Below are 25446 nucleotides of genomic sequence, written 5' to 3' on the forward strand. Positions count from 1 at the left end.
TAAATAAGGCACAATGGAGTAAAATTATCCACCAAATCTAGGAAAAGCAGCTATATTTTAGTCCGGAAATCTAAGGCCTTTTTTTCCAGTGTATTATGTCGTTGTGCTTCTGTCATCAAAAATGCAGAATGTGGAAAAAATTCAAATTCCGCAGTTACTGATTAGGGGTCCCAGTACTGGGGGATAAAGTACCAGTAGTCCTTAGTGAGCTTATATGCACTGACAATGTCCCTGTTGTACCATGGTTTTAACAGAGCAGAGAAAATGGGGGAAACAGAATGAAAAGCATTCAGAATAAGGTGATTATTTCTTTTAGAATAATGACAAAACAGCCCTTAATCTATTTATTGTTCCCCTTACCAACTGTTTTGAAACTTTAAATGTGTTAAAGGTTAAATTCTAACTCTATGAGACAGATGAGTGAAATTATGACTTTATTTCTAAACTATTTGTTAAGCTCTAGAATGCATGGATTCATCCTTGAAGAGCTCCAGCAAAACCTTGGCTGAAGGTAAATTCAATGAGTTTGTCTCTCTCCTAAGGGAGGGATTTTCTAGTGCCCTTCTTTTCTTTTCTTTTTTTTTTGTTAATTCTCACCTGAGAATATTTCCCCATTGATTTTTAGAGAGAGTGGAAGGGAGAGATGAGACAGAGAGAGAAACATTGATGTGAGAGAAACACATCGATTTGTTGCCTCCCTCATGTGCCCTGACCAGGACCAGGGATGGAGCCTGCAACCTGGGCATATGCCCTTGATCTTAATCAAACACAGGACACTTCAGTCTGCAGGCCGATGCTCTAACCACTGAGAAAATCAACTAGGGCTTTAGTGCCTTTCTAAGCTCATATAGGAAACTATAGTCAAATAGTATTGCTTCTCTATGGAACAGACGGTTGAATCTCATAGGGAAGGCAAGGGTGGATGGGGGTGGGTGGGAAGAGATCAACCAAAGAACTTGTATGCATATATGCATAGCACATGGACACAGACAATAATGTGGGCCTGGGGCAGGGGCAAGTGCAGGCTAGAAGGGATCAGTGGGTGGGGAGACATCTGTAATACTTTCAACAATAAAGATAAAAAAATTAAAAAATAGTACTGCTTCTCATGCAGACATGATCATACAGGTGTGATCATGTGATGCCAGGTGTGTTTCAACATAACCATATAGGAGACTGATCAGGAGACCCAAGCCCAGTAAGAAATGATGCCTCTTCTTTAGAAAAGTCTAATTTGTCTTTTCATTGATATTTTAGCCAACTTAATTGAAGAAAATGTCATAAAAATCCAATTCAATGCAACTAATATCTATCATGTGCCTGTAAACAGGGCATTTTAAGGAAAAACCAGCTTCAAATTTGGGCAGCAATTTCAGGCTCTAGGAATGTATGTTCAGTGAGTGGTTGACAGCTTGGGGTCTGTAGCCAGACCACCCATATTTCTTTCATGGCGCCCACAGCTAGGTGACCCTGAGAAGTGACACAACCTCTCGGGGCCATGGTTTTCTCTCTTGTCAAACTGAAGATAATAGGAGGAATGTTTTGAGCTACACATGCAAAGCATTTGGGACAGAGCCTGGAATGCAGTAAGTGTTTGATAAGTGTTAACTGTTATTATTGTTATGGGAAAGACTACATTATAAAAATACATTCCTTCCTACTTATTTTCATTACCCCCTTTCCATTCTTTTCAAGATTTTGAAATAACAGGGAAGGGGTTGGAGAAGAAATAGAGGTGGGTAGAGTGAGCTTTTGGTGGAAAGAATATGTTAAAGTTCCTACCAAGTATTAAGAATGTCACATACTAACTGATGTAGACATGATCATATATGACTCTCAGACTGCAGGATAGCGGAAGACGAAATCTGGAAATAGTTTCATAAACTTTAAGAGATCCCAGGTTGTCATAGAAGGATGAAACTAAGTTGTGGGTACTAACTTTGACTGCCTCTAAAAAAATAAAAATGCTCTGATAGGGTCCTCCTACCCAGAGGTTTGTTTTTTTTTTTGTTGTTTTTTTTTTTGCTGAACAACTATTGCTTTCTCTGTGAACATTAAAACACTGTACTACTTTCAAATTGGAAAGACTCTAGTTATAACAGTAAGCAAAAACACAACTCTGGAATGGCTTCAAAGAGCCCTGGCCAGGTGGCTCAGTTGGCTAGAGCATTGTCCCCGTACATAAAGGTTATGGGTTTGATCCCCAGTCAGGGAATATATTATACAAGAATCAATCAACATCAATGCATCAGTGTTGAACAACAAATTGATATTTTTCTCTCCCTAAAATAAAAAAAATTAATAAAAAATTAGGATAACTAAAAGGACAAAAAAACTAGAATAATTAACTTCTAGGCATAAATGATACATAAGTATCAGAGTTAATCTGTAAAGAATTATAAAATAAAAATTTATAAACAAGTTTATAATAGAAGTTATCTCTTGTACTGTGATCAGGCCTTCAAGGTGGCCAATGAGAAATGTATCTGAGAGTAAGCAATAGCTTTTTAAGGAATTATTTTTTTATTTATATTCAGCATAATCAGTCAGGGCACAGAGGACAGCTTTAAGTGGGAAAATATGTCGTAGCCATATCGCTGCATCAATAACAGAGGAATCAGACTGTAAGAGTCTCATTGGCAATGGACATGACGTGCCCAAACTGGCAATGGACATGACGTGCCCAGAACTGCCACAGCAGGAGAAAGACGCATGTACCAGGACATTATGGGGCCTGCATCTCCCTCAGGTCTCTGGTTCCTCCCAGAGTGGTTTATCCCAAACAGTCTGTTCCAGGAAGCAATTACGTGGATGATCTTCAAACTCTCCAAAACTGTGGCTCTTGGGTAAGAAAGAAAAGAAACCCTTTCCTGCAAGGCTAATAAGCAGAACAAGCATACACAGAGTTGGGCTCATTGAGGAGGACAAGAAAGGCCCAGGACCCATCAGCCCATCTCTTCTCCAAGGCCCAGGGGGCACAGTGGAAAACCACAAATTTAAAGCAACCTGTGTGATAATCTCTAGCTAGCCATGAAGCTAGCTATGATTTTAGGGTGGAATAACCCAGTCCTGGCAGGTGGTTCCCATAAGATTTGCAGGTCTTTGTGAATGAGTCAGTTACCTTTGCCTCAGCTCCTGCTTTAGTAAAACACTAAGGAGGGCATCTTCTGACACTCACATCCTGTGATCCTAATAATGTTAGTAATAAGTGCAGTTCCTGGAGCCAGTGTTGTGTGAGAAGGTCAGAGCTGTGGCTTGGCGTGAGGCGCAAAGTGAAACTGGTTTCGGACAATCAGTGGATAAGTTTCCAGCTTTGCCATCAATGGCTTGTTTCAGTTTCAGAGCTCTGCTTCCAACAAGGGGAAGGACATTGCTTCCATCAGAGGCTCTGCCCCGAGCTGCCTGGTTCCAGGAACATTGTTGGGACAGGGGCCAAGACCACTAGGGCTGTGCTTCATCAACAGGAGTAATTTAAATACAGTAATAGAAATACACAGTAACTGAAGTATATTTGAATATACATGGGCATTTAGACACACATATTTAAATACGTGCATTTAAGTGTATATGTGTATTTTGATGTATATCTATCATATGTATAGATCTATAGCTATAGCTATCTCCTCAACTCTGCCAGAGCTACTGAAGCAAACATTCTGGATTTGACTCTAGGACATTTTCTGTCTACAAATTCTATCTAGATAGGAAAAAAAATTTCTACCTAAAAAGTTTCTAACTAGCAGAATATCTAGAAATGTTACAAAGTTTCCCTAGAAGAGTAAAATGTGAAATCAGGTTGCAGAACCACTGCCCTGAGGTTCCTCTCCAGTTTAGTATGTGTGACTTCTTCAAGAATATGTCACACCACCTACTTTGAGACTTCATCATGCCCACCACAACCACTGCTGCCGAGTGAGTGGGAATGCGGGAAGGGTGTCACTGGTGTGGCTGAAGAGGCCATAAAGCCAAGTTTGGGGACTTCTGTCACAGGGCATACTGCTGCTTCCGAGCACCCCCTGCAGGCCACATGTGGTAGATTAGAAATTAGAAACCTTCCCATCACCACCTCTATTTGCAGAGCATGTCATTCATTGCTTGCAAGGATTTTACATTTAATAAGGTAGTTAATGACTCTGATGATATCTCTGCGCACATGCTTCCAACATCTCTATCAACCAAGCCCTTGGACTCAATCTGCCCACATAACAAAATACATGAGCACTTCCTGCCCCCATGCCTTGTATACACAATACTTTCTCTCTGCATTCTTTGGTTCTCACCCATTCAACTGGAAATGCACTAACTATACCCTGAACTGCTCCAATATCTGAGCCCCTCCCCTACATAGCTTCTGGCCAGAATAGGAATTGTTTATATGAATTTTTCTATTAATATCTGCCCTCAATACACTTAACATCCATGAATTATGTGGATAAAATGGAAAATAAAACACACTTGAAGTTGAGATTTACTTTAAAGTCTGGTTTACAAAGCAGAGTAACTGTCTTCCACAAAACAATGATGGCAAATCAAGCCACTGCTACAACAGCCAACATTATAGAGTCATCTGGATCAAAACGTTGGTTGGAAGACTCCTTCCTCTGCAGGAGTTTCATGATAATTAAAAAAAAAAAAAAAAAAAAAAAAAAAAAAGGTTAAATTTTGCCCCACTGGTGCGGCTCAGCGGTTGAGCATCAACTTATGAACCAGAAGGTCATAGTGAATTCCTAGTCAGGGATATGCCAAGGTTTTACTCGATCCCCAGTGTGGGGCATGCAGGAGGCAGCCAAACAATGATTCTCTCTCATCGTTGATGTTTCCACCTTTCTTTCCTTTCCTCTCTAAAAATCATTAAAATATAATTTTTAAAAAGGTTAAATTTTAAAAGTGTAATAGGAAAATGAAGAGAAGGATAAGGATAGAGAATGTTCCAAGGTGGAGAAATCTTGCCTCTCCTGGAGAAATCTGCGATCTCATTTGGGACCTCTGTCTAGATGTATAAACCATTATTTCACAAACAAGGGACCGTTCAGCTGCACAACTTGCCTTGATGCATATTTGCTCTGTAACAACAAGTTCTGGATTCATCTCTTTAATTTTACAAGACTTACACTTGAACAGGAGCAGACAGACCATGGACTAAAATAACTCATTGGTCACTTAAAGAGGCTGAAGAAATTCCAGGAATGAAATGGCAAGTCAGAAGTTTTCTAGAACTAAATGGAAATTTCAGAGTTAAAATAGATGAGAGGCTAATACTGAGGAGCAAGGCTTATGCTGCATTATTTACCTAATAGTTAAAGAACCCCCAGTACATGTGTGGAACTAGGAAGCCAGGAAACAGAGAATAGAGATGAGCTCTTAGGCAGCTGTGTGTGTGTGTGTGTGTGTGTGTGTGTGTGTGTGTGTGAGAGAGAGAGAGAGAGAGAGAGAGAGAGAGAGAGAGGCAAAGAGAGACACAGAGAGAAGATAGGATGGGGAAAGAAATTTAAGGAGCAGTTCAGATTTGGAAAAAGAGAGAAGTAACTGAATGGAAAAAGCAACATATTTTTCCTCAGTGTTGAGTGTCTATCAGAGACTCACATGGCTAAGAATCCACAGTTAAGGTGTATTCACGCCTTCAGACTATAATAGGTTTTTGCCATACTTTTAATGTATTCACTCTCATAGGTCATTTATCACTTAATCAATTTTACTGACATTACTGATTAAAGTAGAATATATGTACTCCTATATTGATTGCAGCATTATTGACAGTAGTCAAGATTTGGAAGTAGCCCAAGTGCCCATGAAGTAGATGAGTGGATAAAAAAAAACCTGTGATACATTTACACAATGAAATACTACTCAGGTGGAAAAAAGAAGGAAATTTTATCCTTTGCTACAGCATGGCTAGACCTGGAGAGCATTACACTAAATGAATAAAGCCAGTCAGAGAAAGACAAGTATCATATTATTTCACTGATACGTGGACTCTAACGAACAAATTAAACTATATAACAAGCAAAATAGAGACAGACTTGTAGATAGAAAGCAGGTTTACAGCTGTCAGGGCAGGGGTTAGGTAGATGGATTGAGCAGAAAATAAAAAATAAAAGAGAAAGAACTAATGGACACAGACAACAGTGTAGTGATTGTTGGGAGGAGATTGGGATGGGGGAAGTGGGGGAGGGTATAGAGAGGATAAACAGTGATAGACGGCGACTTGACTTGGGGTAGTGAACACATAACACAGTGTGCAGATGATGTGTTGTAGACCTGTGCACCTGAAACCTGTATACTTTTAATGACCATGTCATCCCAATAAATTCAATAAAAATAAAAAATAAAAAAATTTAAGCTTAAAATTCCCATTTGTTTCTCAGACTCCTTATGTAGACTAAGGATTCCATCAGAAGGATGGGAATTTATTAACAAACCAGTGTCTCAGTGCATGAATTCGTACACATTGAAAGGAAATTAATTAGAAGAAATATTTTAATATTGTTATTCGCCCTTTCTCTATAATAGAAGAGTCAACAAAATTCATGATTGACAATGACAGATTGAAACACACACATGCAATTGGTGCCAGCGATATATATATTTGCTTAATTAGACGTGCTTTCTGATTTAGCTAAACTTTTTCCAGCCCAGTGAAGCACCGCCACTTTTCTTTCATGTAATTGTCAGCAACACAGCAGTAAATATAAATACAAAGCAGATTGTTATTGTAGATCACACAGGAAGAACAAAGGGTAAAATATTTTATGGTAGCAGTTTGACTATATTCTGTGCAGTGAGAAAACCTGAAGTCATTTTCAAGTTCTACCATTTCTTACTTCTTTTCAGTCGGGTCAAGTTTCTAAACTTTGTAAATCTCTGTTATTGGGCTAATGAAAAGAAAATAGGATTCTACCGAGTCTCCTATCTACCTACTTCAGGACTTCTGTGAGGATCAAATGAGATGAGGCACGGAAAAATGCTTCACAGACATTTGGTTAAAGTATGAAATGTTTGCACCTGGCTATAAAGCAAGTGGTGTTCCTGGGCTGAAGAAACTCCAAGGAGTCTAGTTGCTAGGGAGAGGAAGTCAGGTGTTGCTATGTGATGTCATTACCCAGTGCCCACAGCGACTGTTTCCAGGCTGGGCTGTGGGCCACATTTTGCACCATGGAGTCTCAGCAGCATTGGCGGGCTGTTGCTCCAGGGTGGTGGCTGGGGCCTGTGTGTGAGTTGGTTCCTATCTCTCTTCAATACTGGCCTGTGACCCACTTGGGGGGAGTCGAATGTTGTTTTGTCGGTGCTGTTTTCTTTATAAATGGCCAGTGCATGTCATGGCAGTGCTGTTTTTTTTATTTTTTATTTTATTTTTTTAAATGGCCAGTGTGTGTCACGGCAGCTCCTGCACTGAGCATCTGTCCCTGGTGGTCAGTGCACATCATAGCGACTGGTCAGACAGATGAAGGGACACTTAGCCTATTAACCTTTTATAGACAGTAGGTCCTCGGATTACTTCAGAGATCCATTCCTACGACACAACATTGCGATTTTCGCAGTAAGTTGGAACCCACCTACATAAGCACCTATGTCACTCACATGCAGCATATACACAGCAGCAGTAATGAAGTGAAACGGTAAAAAAAAATTAAAAGAAAGATAACAATTCCTGACCTTTATTTGTGGTAAATAAACAATAATAATAAAAAAGAAATAAGGCACATATGTACATGTGTCAAAATGATGGAACTCTTTTTTAAAAAATAAATAAATAATAGATGGTGATGTAACCATGAAATGACGTATGTCGAGTCAAACGTAACCCCGAGGACTCTCTTTATAGAGATACTAACTTTGGAACCAAAATTCAGCAGGAAATGAAACATAACTAGAGTAAAACAAGTCAATGAAGAGATCATACTCAGAGCAGGGGAATGAGGACTCGGTAAGACCAGGACATGCAATGAGAGGGCTCAAAGGCTAAGGAGGCAGGCAACAGGGGCTTCTGCCTGTGGAGCAATAGGGAGGTGAAGTGTGTGTGTTTAAGGCATTTATTTCTATAAAATTAACCTAACTTGAAAAAGGACATGTCCCTTTTCTTATATTGAGATTTAACAAATATTAATGAACCATGTAGCATGTGTCAGGCATTGTGCTACAGACACTACAATGTCTGGAAATAAGAATCAAGAAGGAAAAGGAGGAAATAAAAAAATCCAGCCAGGCTGGGCCTGGAAAGGAAGAATTATTGAGGCTCATATTTAAATCTGATTTAAGGAAAAAAAAACATTGACTCCTAAATAAGAGGATTTATATATTATAAGACATATTAGGCAATAATAATTTCACTTGACACATTGTCCTTAAAATTATTTGTGGATGAAATGAAAAATGAAATGACTGGATGATAAGCATTGTTAAGAAAGCACATTATGTTTGAAAGTGTTGACACCTATACGTTATATCGTAAGTTACAGCTCTTTTATCACTTCTCAGAGACCTTTTCCTAAAGTACCTGTCAAAATAGATTATACCTCACCTGCCTGAGGGGACATTGAAGTTATTATGGATTTCTTAAAAAAACAAACAAACAAACAAACAAAAAACCAACAACAACAAAAAAAACACCCCTAGATCCTGCTTCCTTTTTCCTTTTCCCTAGATGAGACTAACTGCTTCAACATGCAGTTGTCCACTAGAGGGCACTGTTTCCGCATAGTACAGCATCAGGACTCCTCCAGGTTGGCTCAGATTATATCTGAGAACAGAGCCCTCCCCACCCCCCCAAATCATTTATCATTGCTAAATGAAAATGACACTTTAGCAGTGATAATAGGTGGACAACAACAACAATCCCAAAACAACAAATAAACCCATCAGTTCAAAAATAAAAATTTTGCTAAAGTCACTTGCCATGGGTGAGCTGTGATTTTTCTCCGTTTTGCTATAGAGGTCATGTATTAATAGCTGGGAAAATCCGATGAGAGCAGAGTGGTGCCTAATGTCATGGAAGAACCATGTTCAAGGAGTCCATAAAATCATAGTGCGACCCTGAGCTGTAATTTTATGACACATTTCAAATAACTTCAAAGGTTAAATGTCTCTGTCTGCAAGGTAAAGTCTCCTGACACAGTAGCTCAGATTCGGAGCTGCTCTCTCTCAAAAAAGATGCAAAGTGCACTCTGGGAATTGTCCGCCCCTGCCCTGATTAAAATGCTTCTACAAAAAAAGGCCATTTCACCTAATTCTGTCAACTTGTACATCAAGACCTGGTCCCCTCAGTAAGACTTGAAATCTCATTTTAGAAAACATGGCTTTTAGTCCTCTTCACGGCGAAGCTCTAATTTGAACATGAGTAGGGGAATCAGCACACATGAGCCTCTAAAATTATACTGCAACAACCTCTTTTTAGGGTCAGGACAAGGAGAACTTTATAGAAACACCAACCCTACAGAATAGCCATAAGAATTCTAGAGAGTCATTGGGTTTTGCCCCTCCACCCCATATTGTGAGTGGAAAGGAAGACCACCTAGTAAATCTGAAGGCCAGTGTTCAGGATCAGGTTCAAGTTAATGAATGTTGAAGGATGGGCATGCTGAGAAGTCCTTTCTGTTTGTATCTCAGGATGAGGCAGCCTGTGTGATGGGTCTGCTGGGAGATACAGCAGAAAGAGAACCCAATGGGACTGACTCTTATTATTCTGCGGAGCCATGAAAAAGAAAAAGAAAGTCAGTAGATTACTATTAGATCCACCTCCACGTCTACACTGTTGGGACTTAGCCACAAAGGCCCAAGATTGCAGCTTGGAGAGAAGCCAGGTCAGTGCTTGGCAACAAGTGATGGTTAATTTTTACTTTTCTAGGAAGAACTCTACTATTCTCAGTTCCTTAAAAATATGAATTTGGCATCTGTTCTATGTTCCTTAGGTTGTACCTACTATCATTTCTTTCATTAACCACTATTACCTTTTGTCTCATGCCTTGTCATGAATTTTTAGGCAGATTTCAAAACTTTTGCCTCCATTTCCTTAATCCCAGTGTAAACTGTTTTGTGTGTGTGTGTGTGTGTGTGTGTGTGTGTGTGTATATATATATATATATATATATATATATATATATTATCAACTTCAGAGAGGAGGGAGGGAGAGAGAGATAGAAACATCAATGATGAGAGAGAATCATTGATGGGCTGCCTCCTACACACCCCTACTTAAGAATGAGCCTGCACCCTGGGTTTGTGCCCTGACCGGGAATTGAACTGCGACCTCCTAGTTCATAGATCGATGCTCAACCACTGAGTCACCACATTCAGGCCCAGTGTTATTGTTTTTAATAAGGAACACTTTAATGTTTTTTTCTGACCTTTCAGAACTTCAGCCTACCTACATAAAAAGGCAATCGTGTCTAGCCAACCAATCAAGAGAGAATCAGCTTGGTCAGCACCGTTAATGAAGGGCCTGTGCATGTCTTCTATGCCTCCCTAATGCTGAACATCCCTATAAAAGCATTTTATAAGGATATGACCATAAAAACAAAAGAAACTTAAGAGTTTTATCATCTGTATCATCGAGGAAGAAGTAGAACATAGTGGTCATGTGCAGATTTTGTAGCCAGATTGCCCATATTTGAATCTCTAACTCTTTCTTTATTTCCTTTGTGATACCAGACGTGTTATTCAATCTCTCCATGTTTCTGTTAGCTAATCTGCAAAAAGGGCATAAAAATAGTATTTGCTTCAAGGGGTGTTGTGAAGAGTGTATGAGATAACACATTAGCACCATGGTTGGCATGTGGTAGGTTACCGGTCAATATGTTAGCTTTTGTTATTTTTCCTTCTCTTCCCACTGCACGGGCAGCAGCATGTGGAGGCGCACAGACATGTGCCCTCCCACGTCCACCGTTCACCACGCACACAGTGAAATGAGCTCCGTTATTACTGAGACAGCTTGAACAATAGAGCACCCTCCCCTGCCACAGCCCCTGAGGACAGTTTTTGGCTTGACTTTTCTGGATTGTTGCCTCATGTCTCCCTCTCAGTTTGGCTTCTTTTCTATATCTATGTTTGCCATCGCCTTGGTCTTTTATGTTGTGTTACCACTGGGCCTCTAGAATGGGAAAGCACCGATGGAAGAAAACCCAAGACTGATGGCGAGCTTCTAGACTGGCATTGAAATGGTTATCTATCCACTTGAGTGTTTTGAATCTGCTGCACAAATTGCATTTTACTTGACTTAGAATCTGAAAAACATCCTGAAAGACAAGCATGAAATTTGCTAAGAAAAATTATAGTGTGACACTCTATAATATACCTACTTACCGGAGACATTGATTTATAATCTACTTTGTACTTATTTCTCACAGAATATGTGCTCACCTCACCCCAAGGCATCCTTGCCTCGTAGCACAGCCTCTGGAACCAGGCTGCTTGGGTTCAAATTCTACTTGTCCCTCTTGCAACCTCCAGTGACTTATTATTAGGTTATTTGGGCAGTGACTTAACCTCTGAGCATTAATTTCCTCTCTGTAAGGAAGGGATAATAATAATAATAATAATAATAATAATAATATGAGGGTTAAATGAGATAATGCCTGCAAAGGGTCCACAATCTCATTGCATTGTTATTTTTAGTCACATTACTTGGAGTTACGTTAGGATTGACTTTCAATGGTTGTTTGTTATCTATATTATCCCCATATGGTGATAATATAGATAGAGAAAATGAGTCATGGTTGACAGACTGTGTTCCATAGTGCTGGGTCATAGGTTCCATGAGAACAAATAGTATTTATCTGAAGGAGGCAACATGGTACATGTATAACAGCCTTGAAAGATTGGGGGGAAAGGTGAAGGGATGAAGAAGCACAAATTGGTAGCTACGGAATAGTCACATATATATAAATTACAGCATAGTGAATATAGTCAATAACATTGTAATAACTATGTATGGGGCCAGGTGGATACTAGAAATACCACGGGAACACTTTGTAAAGTACATGATGTCTAACCACTGTGCTGTACACTAATACAGAACTATATTGGAATGCAAACTGTAATTGAAAAAAATGACCGAGGAAACCTGAAGTAAACACTCAGCTCTGTTGTAACTAGTGTTGAAACCTTTGGCAAATGTAGTGATGCTGTTGGTGCCCTGTCCAGATCACCTTTCTTAGGCTGGTGGCCATACCTCCCCTCTCCCGAGGCTGGGAGCATTGGCTGTGAGTGGCACACTGTGGCCACCTCTCTGGAGAAGCAACTCAGCTGATGGAGTGGCCTAGTCCAGAGATCCTAGGAAGTTACGCCTCCACCTTCCTCAGGATGGCCTGAAGTCAATGGTTGACTGGCATGGGGCTCAGAGGCCCAGTCTGTTTGGCTTACGGTGCAACACCTGTTCATGAAGTGCCACTCCTGTCCACGCTCCCTGCTTGATCAGATTGGGGCCCGACATCAGCTGAAACCACCTCTTCACTCGGTTTCTCCTCTGTCTGCTTCCCCTACTTTCCCTCGGGTTTCTCCTGAGAGCGTCCTCTCCACAGATTGCTTGGACAAGAGCCCTTGTCTCAGGCTCTGCTGTCAGGGAACCTCTCCTAAGGCCCAAGAGAGCAGCGTCTAGGTCTCAGTGTCACTTGACCGAAAATGAGGGAGTTGAATTCATTATCACTATGGGTCTATTTCATGAGTACAGATTATAATCTCTGAGTATTTTTGCATACTTTGTACCAAGATATTCAGGTGTATCCGTTCTCTCTTCTTTCCCTTTCTTATATCTTCCATTGGAGGCCAGTACCCTCTACGTCCAACTCTTGAACACTGAAATGTTTTTCTGCTCGGGAGCACAGGGGCAGAAGTCAGGAGGTTCGACCAGGCCCGGAGGAAATACTAGTGAACAAAGGCTTTGAGTTTAGGTATAGGATACTCAACATTTTCTCTGAGACTGAGTTTCATTGCCTCCACCACTGCAGACATCTTTCTAGCTCTGAGAGGAATCTCCCAGGCTTAGCCAGGTTGTAATCCCCAAGGAAACCTTGAATACTACCTACCTGGGTGCTATGTATCATTTGCACGAAACTTGTGGATAGATAACAAAATAAACCATATTACAGTACAGCTTAAGAAGCTAGAGCATATTTATTTCTTAGGCAGTGGCTGCCTGGCTTAACTGTCACAAGAGCTGTGCCAGGAATGGGAGCATAGAAGAAAACCAAAAAGAATGCTAGATTTTTCTTTCCTTCTGAAAGCCACCGCACCATTTTATTTTGATTGTTGACTTAATGGGATGCTTTTTTTTTTTTTTTTTAAAAAGGTAAGACAGATATTATCATACTTATTTTGATAATTAAGGAATGACTTAACATGTTGAGTCACTTATTTAGTAAACATCAGAAGTTATATTAGCACAGAGACTCAGCTCAGTAATTTATCATTAGGCTATTTGTTCTTATGGGAGTTTCTTCAAATATAATTTTTACTGATTTCAGAGAGGACGGAAAAGGGAGAAAGAGATAGAAACATCAATGATGAGTCATTGATTGGCTGCCTCTTGCACACCCTCTACTGGGGATGGAACATGTGCTATTACTGGGAATCAAACCGTGACCTCCTGCCTCATAGGTGGACACTCAACCATTGACCCATGCTGGCTTGGATTGTGGAAGTTTCTTTAGAAACATATGAGATCCCAAGATGTAAAGGAACATTAATTAATTAAGTAATCCACTCTGTAATATTTTTTCAAGTGGGGATAAAGCCGAAACCAACTCTCCCAAGGGGTCCCAGGTTGTAAGAGGGCAGTTCTCGGGTGATGCACCTCGAGGAACTATGTACCGCAATTACAGGCATCATGGGAGGCACCTGAGTATCTTGAGATTCTCACAAGCTGGTGAAGGGACAGTCACACCACTCAAAAACCAGTTTCAGATCCTTTGTGAATTATTCTTTAACTAAAACCACTGCTGCAGGAATGGCATATGTGAGGATGCAGACGTGTTAAAATCGCTGTGGGCACAGTAGGTGTAATGGTGGTGGCTAAAGATAGTTTCATGTTGGGATCTGGAGGCTAGAGATAAGAGGAGAAGGAAGAGGGACCAGGTGAACAAAGGTGCAAATGTGGGCAGGAACATAGCACACTGCGGGGAAGAGAGCAGACGGAAGGGAAGGTTTATTTTGATGGGATAGTGGCTAGCAGGTTTGGAGAGAATGATCAGGCCCAACAAGAGAGTTTGTGCCTTATTCTGCAGGCAAAAGGGGGCTATGAGATTTTTTGTAGAGCAACGTAACAATGCAAGTATTGTCATAGCAAGATAACTCAGGGAGACAAGAGAATTAGATCAGGCAGATAAGATAAAAGAAAATAATATATGTGAAATATGAAACATATTCATCCTGATATCATTTTTACAATCGTAAGGCAAAATGATTCAAATATGAAATAGTGGGATCTTAGTCCAGGGTAATGGTTACAAAAAGAGATATTAATGAGAACATCTGAGGAGCAAGGATCAATGTGATTTAGTGACTAGTTGGAAGTAGGGAGAAAAAAAGAGGAAACTACTATGTCTCTCACCTTATGCTTCTTTAATCTTCATAATTTCCAGGTTATATACTTTGTACTAGTTAAGCATAGGCATTTGGCTTTATATATTTTAAATTTTATTTTTAATTTAAAATCATATTTTATTATTAATAAATAGTGCCCTGGTGCATGGATTCATGCACATTGAAAATAAATTAATTAGAAGGTGGACAGTGAGGTGGGACTGGGCGAGATGGAATGGAAATGCCCTGGAGCCAACTTCCCTGGCCAGCTGCACTTGGGGCAGCACTGTAGCTTGAAGGGTGTCTGCAGAGTGAGTGGGGTCCCTCTAGCAAGTGTGGTCCCTCGGCCTGGCCTATGGGGATAAGGCCAAAACCAGTTCTCTGGAGGAGACCCGGATTGCAAGAGGGAAGTTCTCGGGTGATACACCCTGGAACTGGCTCCCTCCTCTCTGGTTTTGGGGTACATTACCTGAGAACCACCACTGCCAAGTCACCGCAACTTGGCAGCTCCTGCATTGAGTGTCTTCCCGGGTGGTCAGTGCATGTCATAACTACTGGTCAGACAGTCAGACAGTCCCTTAACCTTATTAGAATAATGGATTCTTCTAATCAGGGATGAGAGATTTATATGGTATGACCCAAAAGATTTTGAGACAAATGACTCGTAATGTAAACTTTATGGCCTCGTGGTGATTTTAATGGAGCCAGAACAGAGGATTAGTATTTTACTCCAGGATAGGAAGGTGGAGGACTGTAAAACACAAAGATATTTTAAAGGTACATAAGCATAAATTAAGTTTTACGGCTTTAAACTCTCAGAAAAGTTTTCTGACTCCATAAAACACTGTATATTCTTCATATTGTATCATTCTTAAAACTCATTACACTATCTTGACAGAGAATTATGGTAGAAAAATAGGGTGAGAGTAGATGAGGAAGAGATGTTGTAATAAGCAAAGTGTTTCCCTATTACAAGTGAAAGGTGACCTGAGAATTATTCATTATAATATTCATTCATTCATTCCTTAAAGCATTTACTTCTAGGAATTCTGCTTTTCAGGAATTATATTCTACATGTAAGACACAAAAAGACAATTAAATCATGTATGTACCCTTAAGAGTATAGGGAGTAGGACACTACAAATGAAAACTTTACCTACACCCGAGAAGTTAAACACTGTCTGCACACAGGGTTATAAGACTAGAGCAGAGGGGAACAGAGGAGAGAGCTGAATTGGTGTCAGTAAGGTGAGCTAGAGAACGAAGGGAAGAAGCTAGAGGAAGCTTGGAATGGCTTTCAAGAGAAGGTGATGCTTGAATTTCCTTCTGCATATTCCTTTTCTATTCCTCACTCCATGTCTCACCTTCGCACCTCTTCTCTCCTCCCTAGGTAATCCAACCACAACCACCTCTTCTCTTAATACCTTTGACTTGAATGTTCCCTAAAGAAGTACCTCCAGCTCAATCTACTTCTTTGATGAAACTCTGAAGTTATGGAGAGAAAAGAGTCTGCATGGGAGCCTAAAAGTAGCCAACCAAGTACCAAAAAATAATCTCTTGGAGGCCAAAGGGAGAGACAGTTTAACACTAGATGTGAACATGAAATGTGCTCTGTGATTAGTCCGTTGGCAAACTTGGCAAACATGTGAGAGAAATAGTGACGATGGAAGTTTGAAGACCAATGAAGCAACAAATATACTCTGCTCATTTAAGACCCATTTGGAGAAGGGGAGAAAGATAACAACCAGAGGAGGCATTGTGTTAAGGGAGCTTTTTTGATACAAAAAAGAACCTGTTTCTATGTGGGGGGATAGCTTTAGCAGCTAGGGGACAGTTGAAAATGGAGAAGGAAATTGATGGAGTCGGTTATGACAATTGGGAGGGAATAATCTGGAGCTTCTGTAGACAGAATCACTGGCTCTCTCCTGCTTGAGGTGGGAAGGGGGAGGGAGGCCACGGGTGGGGATGCAGGAGACTGTGAAGACCAGGGGCAGGGAATCCATTTAGTTATAGATTACACAATTGCTCTGCTTAAGTCTCCTCCGTAGACCACAAACATGAGTAAGAGACCATGCCGGTACTCTCCTTTATTGAACATTCATTTCATTTAAATGAATAAACAGATATTTAACCTTATGCTCCTTGGAATCCCAACATGTCCAGCAGTGGCTGACAAAGGGCAGGATGCCAGGAAGAAGTACTCCCTAGAGTATTTAATCACTGACCTTGCTTAGAATTGGTGCCACATGATGACAATAAAAATTAGTCAGACTTTTAGTCAGTTTTATAATCATCTTTAAATCATCTCTAGAAAACGACCCCCTTATGGCCTGCATCTGAGCAGATCTTTTCCGCCCCCTTGCCCTTGGTACACTACTGATGCTCAGATGCTGCTTCAAGGTTTCTTTTTGAAAAACAACAACAACACATAAATGCTTAAAATTAATTTGGGTAACAAGCGTGAAAGAACGTGAGGACCAAAGCAGTCAAGTTTAACCCCCTCGTGTTACAGAAGAAAATGAGGCCCAGATAAGTGAATGGCTCATGAAGCCACTCAATCTAGAAATGACAGAGCTGGGTCCCAATTCCAGTTCTCCCGACTTCCGGTGCTTCAGGAAAAAGTTCCATCCTGTCTGCCTTTCCAGACTGCCACCCAGACAGCAAGTTAGTGGTATTCAAGCAAGGGAATGGTACCCCGATGCATGAAGAATCCATCAAATGTTTGGGGGGAGGAGGTACCGTGTTTCCCTGAAAATAAGACCTATTTACAGGTTTCCTTCTGAGAATAATATAAGGCATTCTCCCTACCCCCGAAAATAAGGCCCCCCCTAGGCTAAACATGAGAGATTTGGTCCACTGATTCTGAAAGAAATGGAGTCACAAGAAATTCACCAGGAAATTCAGGAATTGGATTGTTATGATGATTTTCCAGAAGATGATGACATGATTGTCATTGAATAAATGAGTAAATTCTTGATACTGTAGGATTCACAGTTGTTTGGTTTGTGTTGACAACTACCATACTACCGTACCGTATACAGGTAATAAATTTCCTTTATTTTCATTTAACAATAAATGTGTACCATATTCTTCATGGAAAAATAAGACATCCCCTGAAAATAAGACCTAGCGCATCTTTGGGAGCAAAATTAATATAAGACACTGTTTTATTTTCGGGGAAACAGGGTAGAAAGAATGACTTGATTGCTCTCCATTTTCCTTCCATTATGAAGTCAAAGTGTTTTCCCTTTAAGTACTTCGGAGCTCACTGTAACCAATCCTTTTCTTTTCAACTCATTCATTGTTATTTTTTTATTTTTTATTTTGAATCCTCACTCGAGGATATTTTCCCATTGATTTTTTTAGAGAAAGTGGAAGAGGGAAAGACAGAGAGAAACATCGATGTGAGAGAAACACATGGATTGGCTGCCTCCTGCACAAGCCCCGACCAGGCCCCAGACCGGGGAGGAGCCTGCAACAGAGGTACATGCCCTTCACCGGAATCAAAGCCAAGACCCTTTGGTCTTCCTGGTGTCCATTTGATATAAGAGATGGTACTTACTATGCCAATAATCTCTAGTTCTATCCTTTTTTGTTGGCGAGTACTCTTAAAAAAAAAAATCAACACGTGGGGGACACAGAAAAAGGTCTTACCTCTCTTGAAGTCCGATGGGTTTCATTTTGAAAGGAGAAGGGCAGACAGAGGTGGTAGCTTTGATCTCAGGAGCGTATCGACCTTGAGGGTCCACGACCACACTCAGTATCTTCGGCGCCTGCTCAGGCTGGACCATGCTGTTGACTGTCTTTGCCTCAGTCTGTGCTGGCTGTAAAGCGAGGGGTGACAGGTGGATCTCCTGATTTTTCTCTTTATCTTGTCTCAAAGAAAGCTGAAACTTTTCCTTTAATCTGTAGAGAATCTATAGAAGGAGATAGAAAGGGCTGCTGTCACATTTTTCACAATCAACAACAAAGTATGATCTCTTCCACCCCAACCTAGAAGACAAACCAAAGTTAACAATCAAAGTTTAATGATCATACAAGTAAGCAAAGACTTCTGGGATGGTTTCTCAGGTTTGTGGTATTGAGATTTTTCTCAAAAGAATATACTTGGTATTTGTAGTTATGGTGCACAAACATGTGAAATATATCTGCACATAAATGTATTCCCCAACTAGTATTAAAAGTAAATTTGGCTAATGATATTAAAGTGTCAGCTGTTTGATCATAGGTAAGCGTTTAATTAAAATGACTGAAATGGAAGATTTATAGAAGGCATAAGCGTGAAGTATGAGTTTATGACATTTACAGAAACAGAGACCTGCATCCAATGCAACATGTAAGAAGAAAGTCTTGCGAAACATTAATCAGAGTATAGTTATTCTCTAATCCATAATTTCCTATGTTGGTAAATATCTGCTTTGGTCATATGTTAGCTTGAGGATCTCGAAATAGTTAAATTTAGGGCATCTATCAAAGAATAATTTGGACAGCCAGTATATTTTTTCTTACCCTTTGCCCCATTTAATTTTTAAGGTATGTAGGAAAAAAATATTGTGCTCTTCCATCCTCAGAGCTCTATCTGGAACAGTTAATAGAACTCAGAAGTGGCAGGATCTTTACTCTTAAACTTATGAAAGAACTGGACTGACTTTGCTGAGACACCCAATGGACCATCACGTGAGTGAGCAAAGTTTGTCTTTCCTATCCTCAGGCTTCCCTTTTTATAGGTCCATTTTTCTCTTTTCTTTTAAAGTTTTACTCATTTATTTTTATTTAAATTAAATTATTTTCCTAGTTTTACTGAGATTGAATTGACATACAACACTGTATATGTTTAAGGTGTACAAAATATCAATTTGATACTATTCCTCTTATCTCAGTGCTGACTCTACACTACATTTCCTGCTGGGAACTAGATGTCCTTGTGCTTCTTCAAGTCTGTTCAAGGAAGTGACTGGATTAGTCATTCACATGAAGAGCTGACTTAACCCATCATCTGCAATGACAGCACTGATGACATATGCATCTCACTGAGCTCCCTGCTTAGTTCCTGGGATCCAGCACCTAAAGAAATGTTATTTTGAGGATGGGCTTCTCGGGCTCTTTTCAGTCACCTCTACTTTAGTCATGAGGCTAATTCTTTCTTTCCCTTTCTTCCAGAGTTCCTTTAAACTCTAGTAATCTCTGTATTTTTAAGTCTACTGGAAAGATACAAAGTCTAAATATATATTTTCTCATTAAGGCATGAACAAACAGAAAAGAAAGTTAGGAAAGAATTCACCTGAAATCATGGAGGAAATAAATACCTTTGATAACCTATTTCAGAAAATAGTTTAGAATATATTTGTTTAGGATTCTTAAAATATATTGGATAAAAAAAAGCTTATTCAACAAGATAAAATTATTTTAAAGAATCAGGACAAAATAAAAACACAACAATCTAAAATGAAAAGTCACCAGAATGAAAAAGAAAGTAAATCAAAGAACTGAAAATTCAGTAGTAGGATGTAAATCTTTGCTAGCAACAAAGAACAGACCCGACAATGCCTAAAATACTATAATCACTGGCATATAAGGTTTATATAAAGCCAAGAGACTACTGGAATGTAGAGTGAAAAGATAAAGAATGAAGATAAGGACAAGAGAAAGACAGGGCATGAAAGTCAAAGAAGACTCTCAGTAAATGACAAACCAGAATTAGTGAATGAAAGAGAAGCAAGCAATTCAAAGCTATTTCAGTGCCAGTATGCCATGTATTGTGAAAGGGACAGCAGCTTGTTCCTGTGGAATTTACAGACACAGAATGAAGAAAGTTCTTAGTTTAAAAAGTGTATGTCACTTGAAAGAACAGTAAGTGTGAGAATATTCGATAAAATGAGGCAAATTTGCATGACTTTCAGAAAAAAAATACATGTTACAATGGATGTATGAATTCCACAACTAGCTACATATATGTGCATGTATAATAGATAAAGCCAACAGAGTTGTTCAGATACTCCAGGTGTCAGAAAATATACTCTCTGTGTACTCTTCCTGAAAAAACACACACACACACACACAAAAAAAAACACTCACACGCACCTCAAAGCTGTGAGAAAAGATGATTCAAAATGAAGAGGAACTAGAAATGGTGATGTAAAAGAGAGCTTTGGAATGATTTAAACACAAAGTGAAAACTAAATGTAATTATGTTTCAAATGTTGTCCACAATCCAACATTTCTAACAAGTAAGAAGTTTGGAGGAGGCCAGAGAGGTAAAAAATAGATGCGAATGTATGTTCAGTGACTTTTTAATTAGGGATATGATGGGAATCAGAGTTAAGATAGTCACTGGAGGTCCTTTGAACATAACCGTAGATTAAGGAGGTTGAAGTCTAGCTAAATAACCCAGGGTGCCTAACACAACATTCAAGGAAACAGAGCCAGGCCCCAGCCCAGCGCGGTCCTACCGGCCTGTGTACATCGAACCCCCACTCTTCCCCCCCACCCCCCTCTGGCGCTGCTCTTCACCACACTGTCCTCCTTGAAGATGACTCTGAAATCACACCTGCAGCAGATGTGACTCTCGCTACTGGTCTGAAAGCTTCCAAATCTAAGAATGTAGCTTTGGGGAGTAGAAAGATTTTCTTAAGGAAAAAGACTATGCATATCTGGGATACAACTAGAAACACATATTATAATGTGAACTGCCAGAAATTAAAGACAATCCTTAATGGCTTTTATGTCCTTTTACTTCCTCATAACCTGGGACCTTTAACACAGGTGCTATTCATTCACTCTGGTAGGGTAAAGCTAAATCTCCCATGACAAATATTATCAAAAGGAAAAGAAAGCATCTCATGCCAGTGACCAGTTTTCTTGCTGTCATTTAATTATTTTCACAAGCTAGGGGATAGAAAATACTAAAGGTTAACCCTCCCCCCTCTCTGCATAATGACAAAGGATGGGATGTTTTGAACATATTGCTTCTCTCGGTATCCATAACCCTTAAAAGACACTTTGCCACCACAGAACTCCTACCGGTACTGAACAATACAATCAGATGACACATGTGTCAAGCTGAACACATAGCCACTAAAGAATGAGATCATAGAATTTAAGATGGGATGGTGTTTTTTGTTTGTTTGTTTGTTTGTTTGTTTTTTCAATTGCGAGCAAGTTATTTTCCTGAATGACAACAGAAACAAATATATCTGTACATTTACAGAAAAATATAAATAGAAGGTAATGGATATATTATATATTCCAAGCTCTTGCCAGAAGCACAGTTCAAGAATGAAAATGAGGAAGCCAGGAAAACGCCAGCCTTCACAACAGTTATTGGCAGGTCACGCTTACGATGCTATTTGTGTGAAACGAGCTCTAGTTCGATGCACTTCACCGTCACCAGTTCTTGACGAGCCTCCTCCAGGCATTTTACTGTTGTCTGCTTACTTCATCTCTGGTTAGAGGTCAATTTTTAATACATGTCTATATAGTACCTGTACAAACTGGTTGTACATCTGTAACCAGGGAAAAGAACTTGGAGAGTGTATATCAGTGTTTAAAAATACTCAAGTGAGAGATCGAACTGTCTGAAAAAAAATGTGGAAAAACTGAGGAGCTTACAACTTGACAATAAGGCATTTGCCGTGGAAGGAAGCTTGAGGGCAGAGGTTCTCTGCCAGGAGGGATTTTGTTCTGGGGGCATCTGGCAATGTCTGGGATGGTTTGTGATTGTCATTCTGGAGAGTGTGTGGGGTACTGCTGGCATCTAGTGGGCAGATGGTAGAAATGCTGCTAAATACTTTACAATGCACAGGACAGAACCCCTCCCCTCAACACATGATTTACCCAGTCCAAAATGTCAACAGTGCTGCTGTGGGGAAATCTGGGAAAAGAGGTCTTTAAAAAAATCCCCTGGTCTGATGCCCTCATTTTACTTTTAAGCCCAGAGAGGTTTAATGATATATGGACAGTTAGAAATAAAGTCTAGAACCCAGGCTTCCTGACTTATGCCTGTGATCATTGCCCTCTCCTGTTCTTGTAAATCCCACATCCTTCCCCACCTCTTTCCTGAAGCTTCTGTGAAAGCGTCAGAGATTTCCCTCTGTGGCTGGAAAGCCAGATACAGCTGATGCTCCTTTCTCTGTGAGAACGCACTTTGTTTGAGAGTTCAACCTCACAGCTTGCCTCAGCAATGGCAAGTCAATATTTTTGTTTTGCCTTTAAAACTTATTTTTTGAATCTTAGGATGCAATGTAATGTTTTGATCACTCGAAAAAAAGAAAAAAAGAAAAGAGAAAGGAATAAAAGTTAAACTATAGCAAGAGAAAAACACAACCAACAATAGCAGGAAAAAGAAAGCCGGGGGGCACAGAAATGAGAGGAAGCTAAAGAGCATTCTATAAAGCTCTTTTGCAGCTCATAGTTTTTATTAAAAAAAAACAAAAAAAAACTACATAAGCAGGTAACACAAAACATCTGTGTGAAAAACATATGTTCAAATTTTAAAATGCCACAAACAGTCCAAAGCATATATATCTTTCTTGACAGCATGTTACAGTTACAATAGTTCTAAAAGAGCTCAATCATTTACTTCATTTAATTGGATAAACTTGAATTCTTACATTATTCCAGAAATAAAACATTGTGGATGCAGAGATGGCACTTAATGCTATCCCCTAGAAATTCACACAAGAGAGATGGATGTGCCCTCTAAAGGATACTAAATACAAAAATAGAGTGTGGCCATAACCGGTTTGGCTCAGTGGCTAGAGCATCGGCCTGCAGACTGAAGGGCCCCAGGTTTGATTCTGGTCAAGACCATGTGCCTTGGTTATGGGCACATCCCCAAGAGGGAGTGTGCAGGAGGCAGCTCATCGTTGTTTCTTTCTCATCGATGTTTCTAACTCTTTATCCCTCTCCCTTCCTCTCAGTAAAAAACCAATAAAATATGTTAAAAACAAACAAACAAAAAACAAAACAAAAATACAATGTGTCCACAGTAGGTTTGGTATGGTACACACTTGAGTTCTGCCTGTGTTGAGTGGCTCTGATTAACATAGGCATTCTCATCCTGTTACTAGACCACTTTGTGATCAGAAATAGATGCCAACAAGATAGAGCTACAGAATTAAAAGGAACCTCAATTTGGCATTGCCCATGGAAACATGGGAAAGAGTTTTTCTTGTTAATTTGTATTGATTTCAGAGAGGAAGGGAGAGGGAGAGAGAGACAGAAACATCAATGATGAGTGAGAACCATAGGTTGGCTGCCTTCTGCATGCTCTCCACTGGGGATTGAGCCTGCAATTTGGGTGTGTGCCCTGACTGGGAATTGAATCTTGACCTCCTAGTTCATAGGTTGGCATTCAACCTCTGAGCCACACCAGTCAGGTGTGAGAGAGTTCAAACTTTTAATCCAGATAGACTTAGACTTGAATCCCAATTCCTGTCCTCAAATACTCTTATATACACACCTACACATGTTCTTTGACAAATTACTTAATTTCTCTGAACCATGGTTTCCTCATCAGTAAAATTAGGAAATGAATATCTATTAAGTGTTTATGCATAAAGCCTATAGTTAACAGCACTATTTTATATATTTAAAGATTTTGTAAAAGGGTAGATCTTACGTTGTGTTCTTATAACAACACAAAATAATAATACTAAATGAAGAGAGGAGAACATTGGAGGTAATGAATATGTTTATGGCATAGATTGTGGTGCTATTTTCATGGGTGCATGTTTATCCCTAGACTCCAGTTGTATGCATTAAACATGTATAGCTTGTTATATGTTAATCATAACTCAGCAAAGTGGTATTAAAATACACTGAATGTTGAATACCAGGCAGTAAATTTAGCACAAGTAATTACGCAATAAATGGAAGAAATAAATTATTATTATTATTCTATTTAGCAAGGGGATTGTATTCTTACCTAAATGACTTTCATTAGTACAGAAAAAAAATTGAAAATTAGTTTGAGAAATATATTTACTTTGGAAAATGGTTTGAACCAAATAATTCTAGCTAGGACTCTAATCCCATCTCCTTCAATCTCTAGGGATTATACATAACAAATTAGAAGAGTGTGGCTATTTATGTCCACCTTTGACATGTATTTACTGAGTGATGCTCAGGCTGAGCAGGTGGGCTGACCTCGGATTTCCTGCCTCACCTAACAAGGCCAGGACCAGAGAAACTTTGTATGGCATGGAAATGGCTCAAACATGCCAGAGCTTTTCTGACCCAAACAGCCACTTTTGTGTGTTTTCTGGCTTCCCAGAAGCAATCTGGCTTATAAATATCTCTACCTATATTTCATGAATTCTCTAAGTACATTTGAAGGTCTATTCTTTCTATTATTTATTCAAGTTTAAGAACCAATTCTGAATGGATTGGAAGTTGCCCACACATTTTTTTTCTTAGAAAACTGTATTTGTCTGTTTGTCACTCCGCCCACTGGACATTCACATATGAGAGGTGCCAAATAAGTTGCACATTTGAAATGTCATGCGTGCCTAATTTTATGCCTGGCAACGTTTTTTTTTTTTTGTTTTTTTTTTGTTTTTTTTTATGTTGAGAAAAGTAAACAATAAACCACATTTCAAAAATGTTGCCAAGCCTTATGTTATTATTATACAGCATCCGGAACCTCCATTACAGCAATTTACTTATATAATTTCATAATAAAATCACATACTTTTCATTTGTATAGTATGTAGGAAGGCTGGATGCAAATAATGATATTTGATCTCTCATAAATATAATTAATGCCCCTAGAAAAATTCCGGGTTATATCTTTTGTTGTTCCGTGGAATCAACAAAATTATGAGAAACAGAATTGGGATATGTATTTAAGATTCACAAAAGTGATAGTATAACTATTACTGAGAGGTCTAAGTAAGAAGCTTAACTTTAAATCAAGATCATTATAAAAAAACATGG

At 39.4% G+C, this 25446-nt stretch overlaps 1 protein-coding gene across 5 annotated transcripts in view; it reads right to left on the reverse strand.

The window, feature by feature from the left end:
* Positions 1-25446, reverse strand: part of PTPRR (protein tyrosine phosphatase receptor type R) — a 249062-nt gene that overhangs the window by 69391 nt on the left and 154225 nt on the right. For all 5 annotated transcript variants that reach the window (XM_036459014.2, XM_036459016.2, XM_036459013.2 and 2 more), the window contains exon 6: positions 18166-18428. In XM_036459014.2, coding sequence (XP_036314907.1) covers positions 18166-18428 — 263 coding nt within the window. The remainder of the gene's footprint in view (positions 1-18165; positions 18429-25446) is intronic.

Source organism: Pipistrellus kuhlii, unplaced genomic scaffold, assembly GCF_014108245.1.
Source record: "Pipistrellus kuhlii isolate mPipKuh1 unplaced genomic scaffold, mPipKuh1.p scaffold_m20_p_3, whole genome shotgun sequence".
Taxonomy (NCBI): domain Eukaryota; kingdom Metazoa; phylum Chordata; class Mammalia; order Chiroptera; family Vespertilionidae; genus Pipistrellus; species Pipistrellus kuhlii.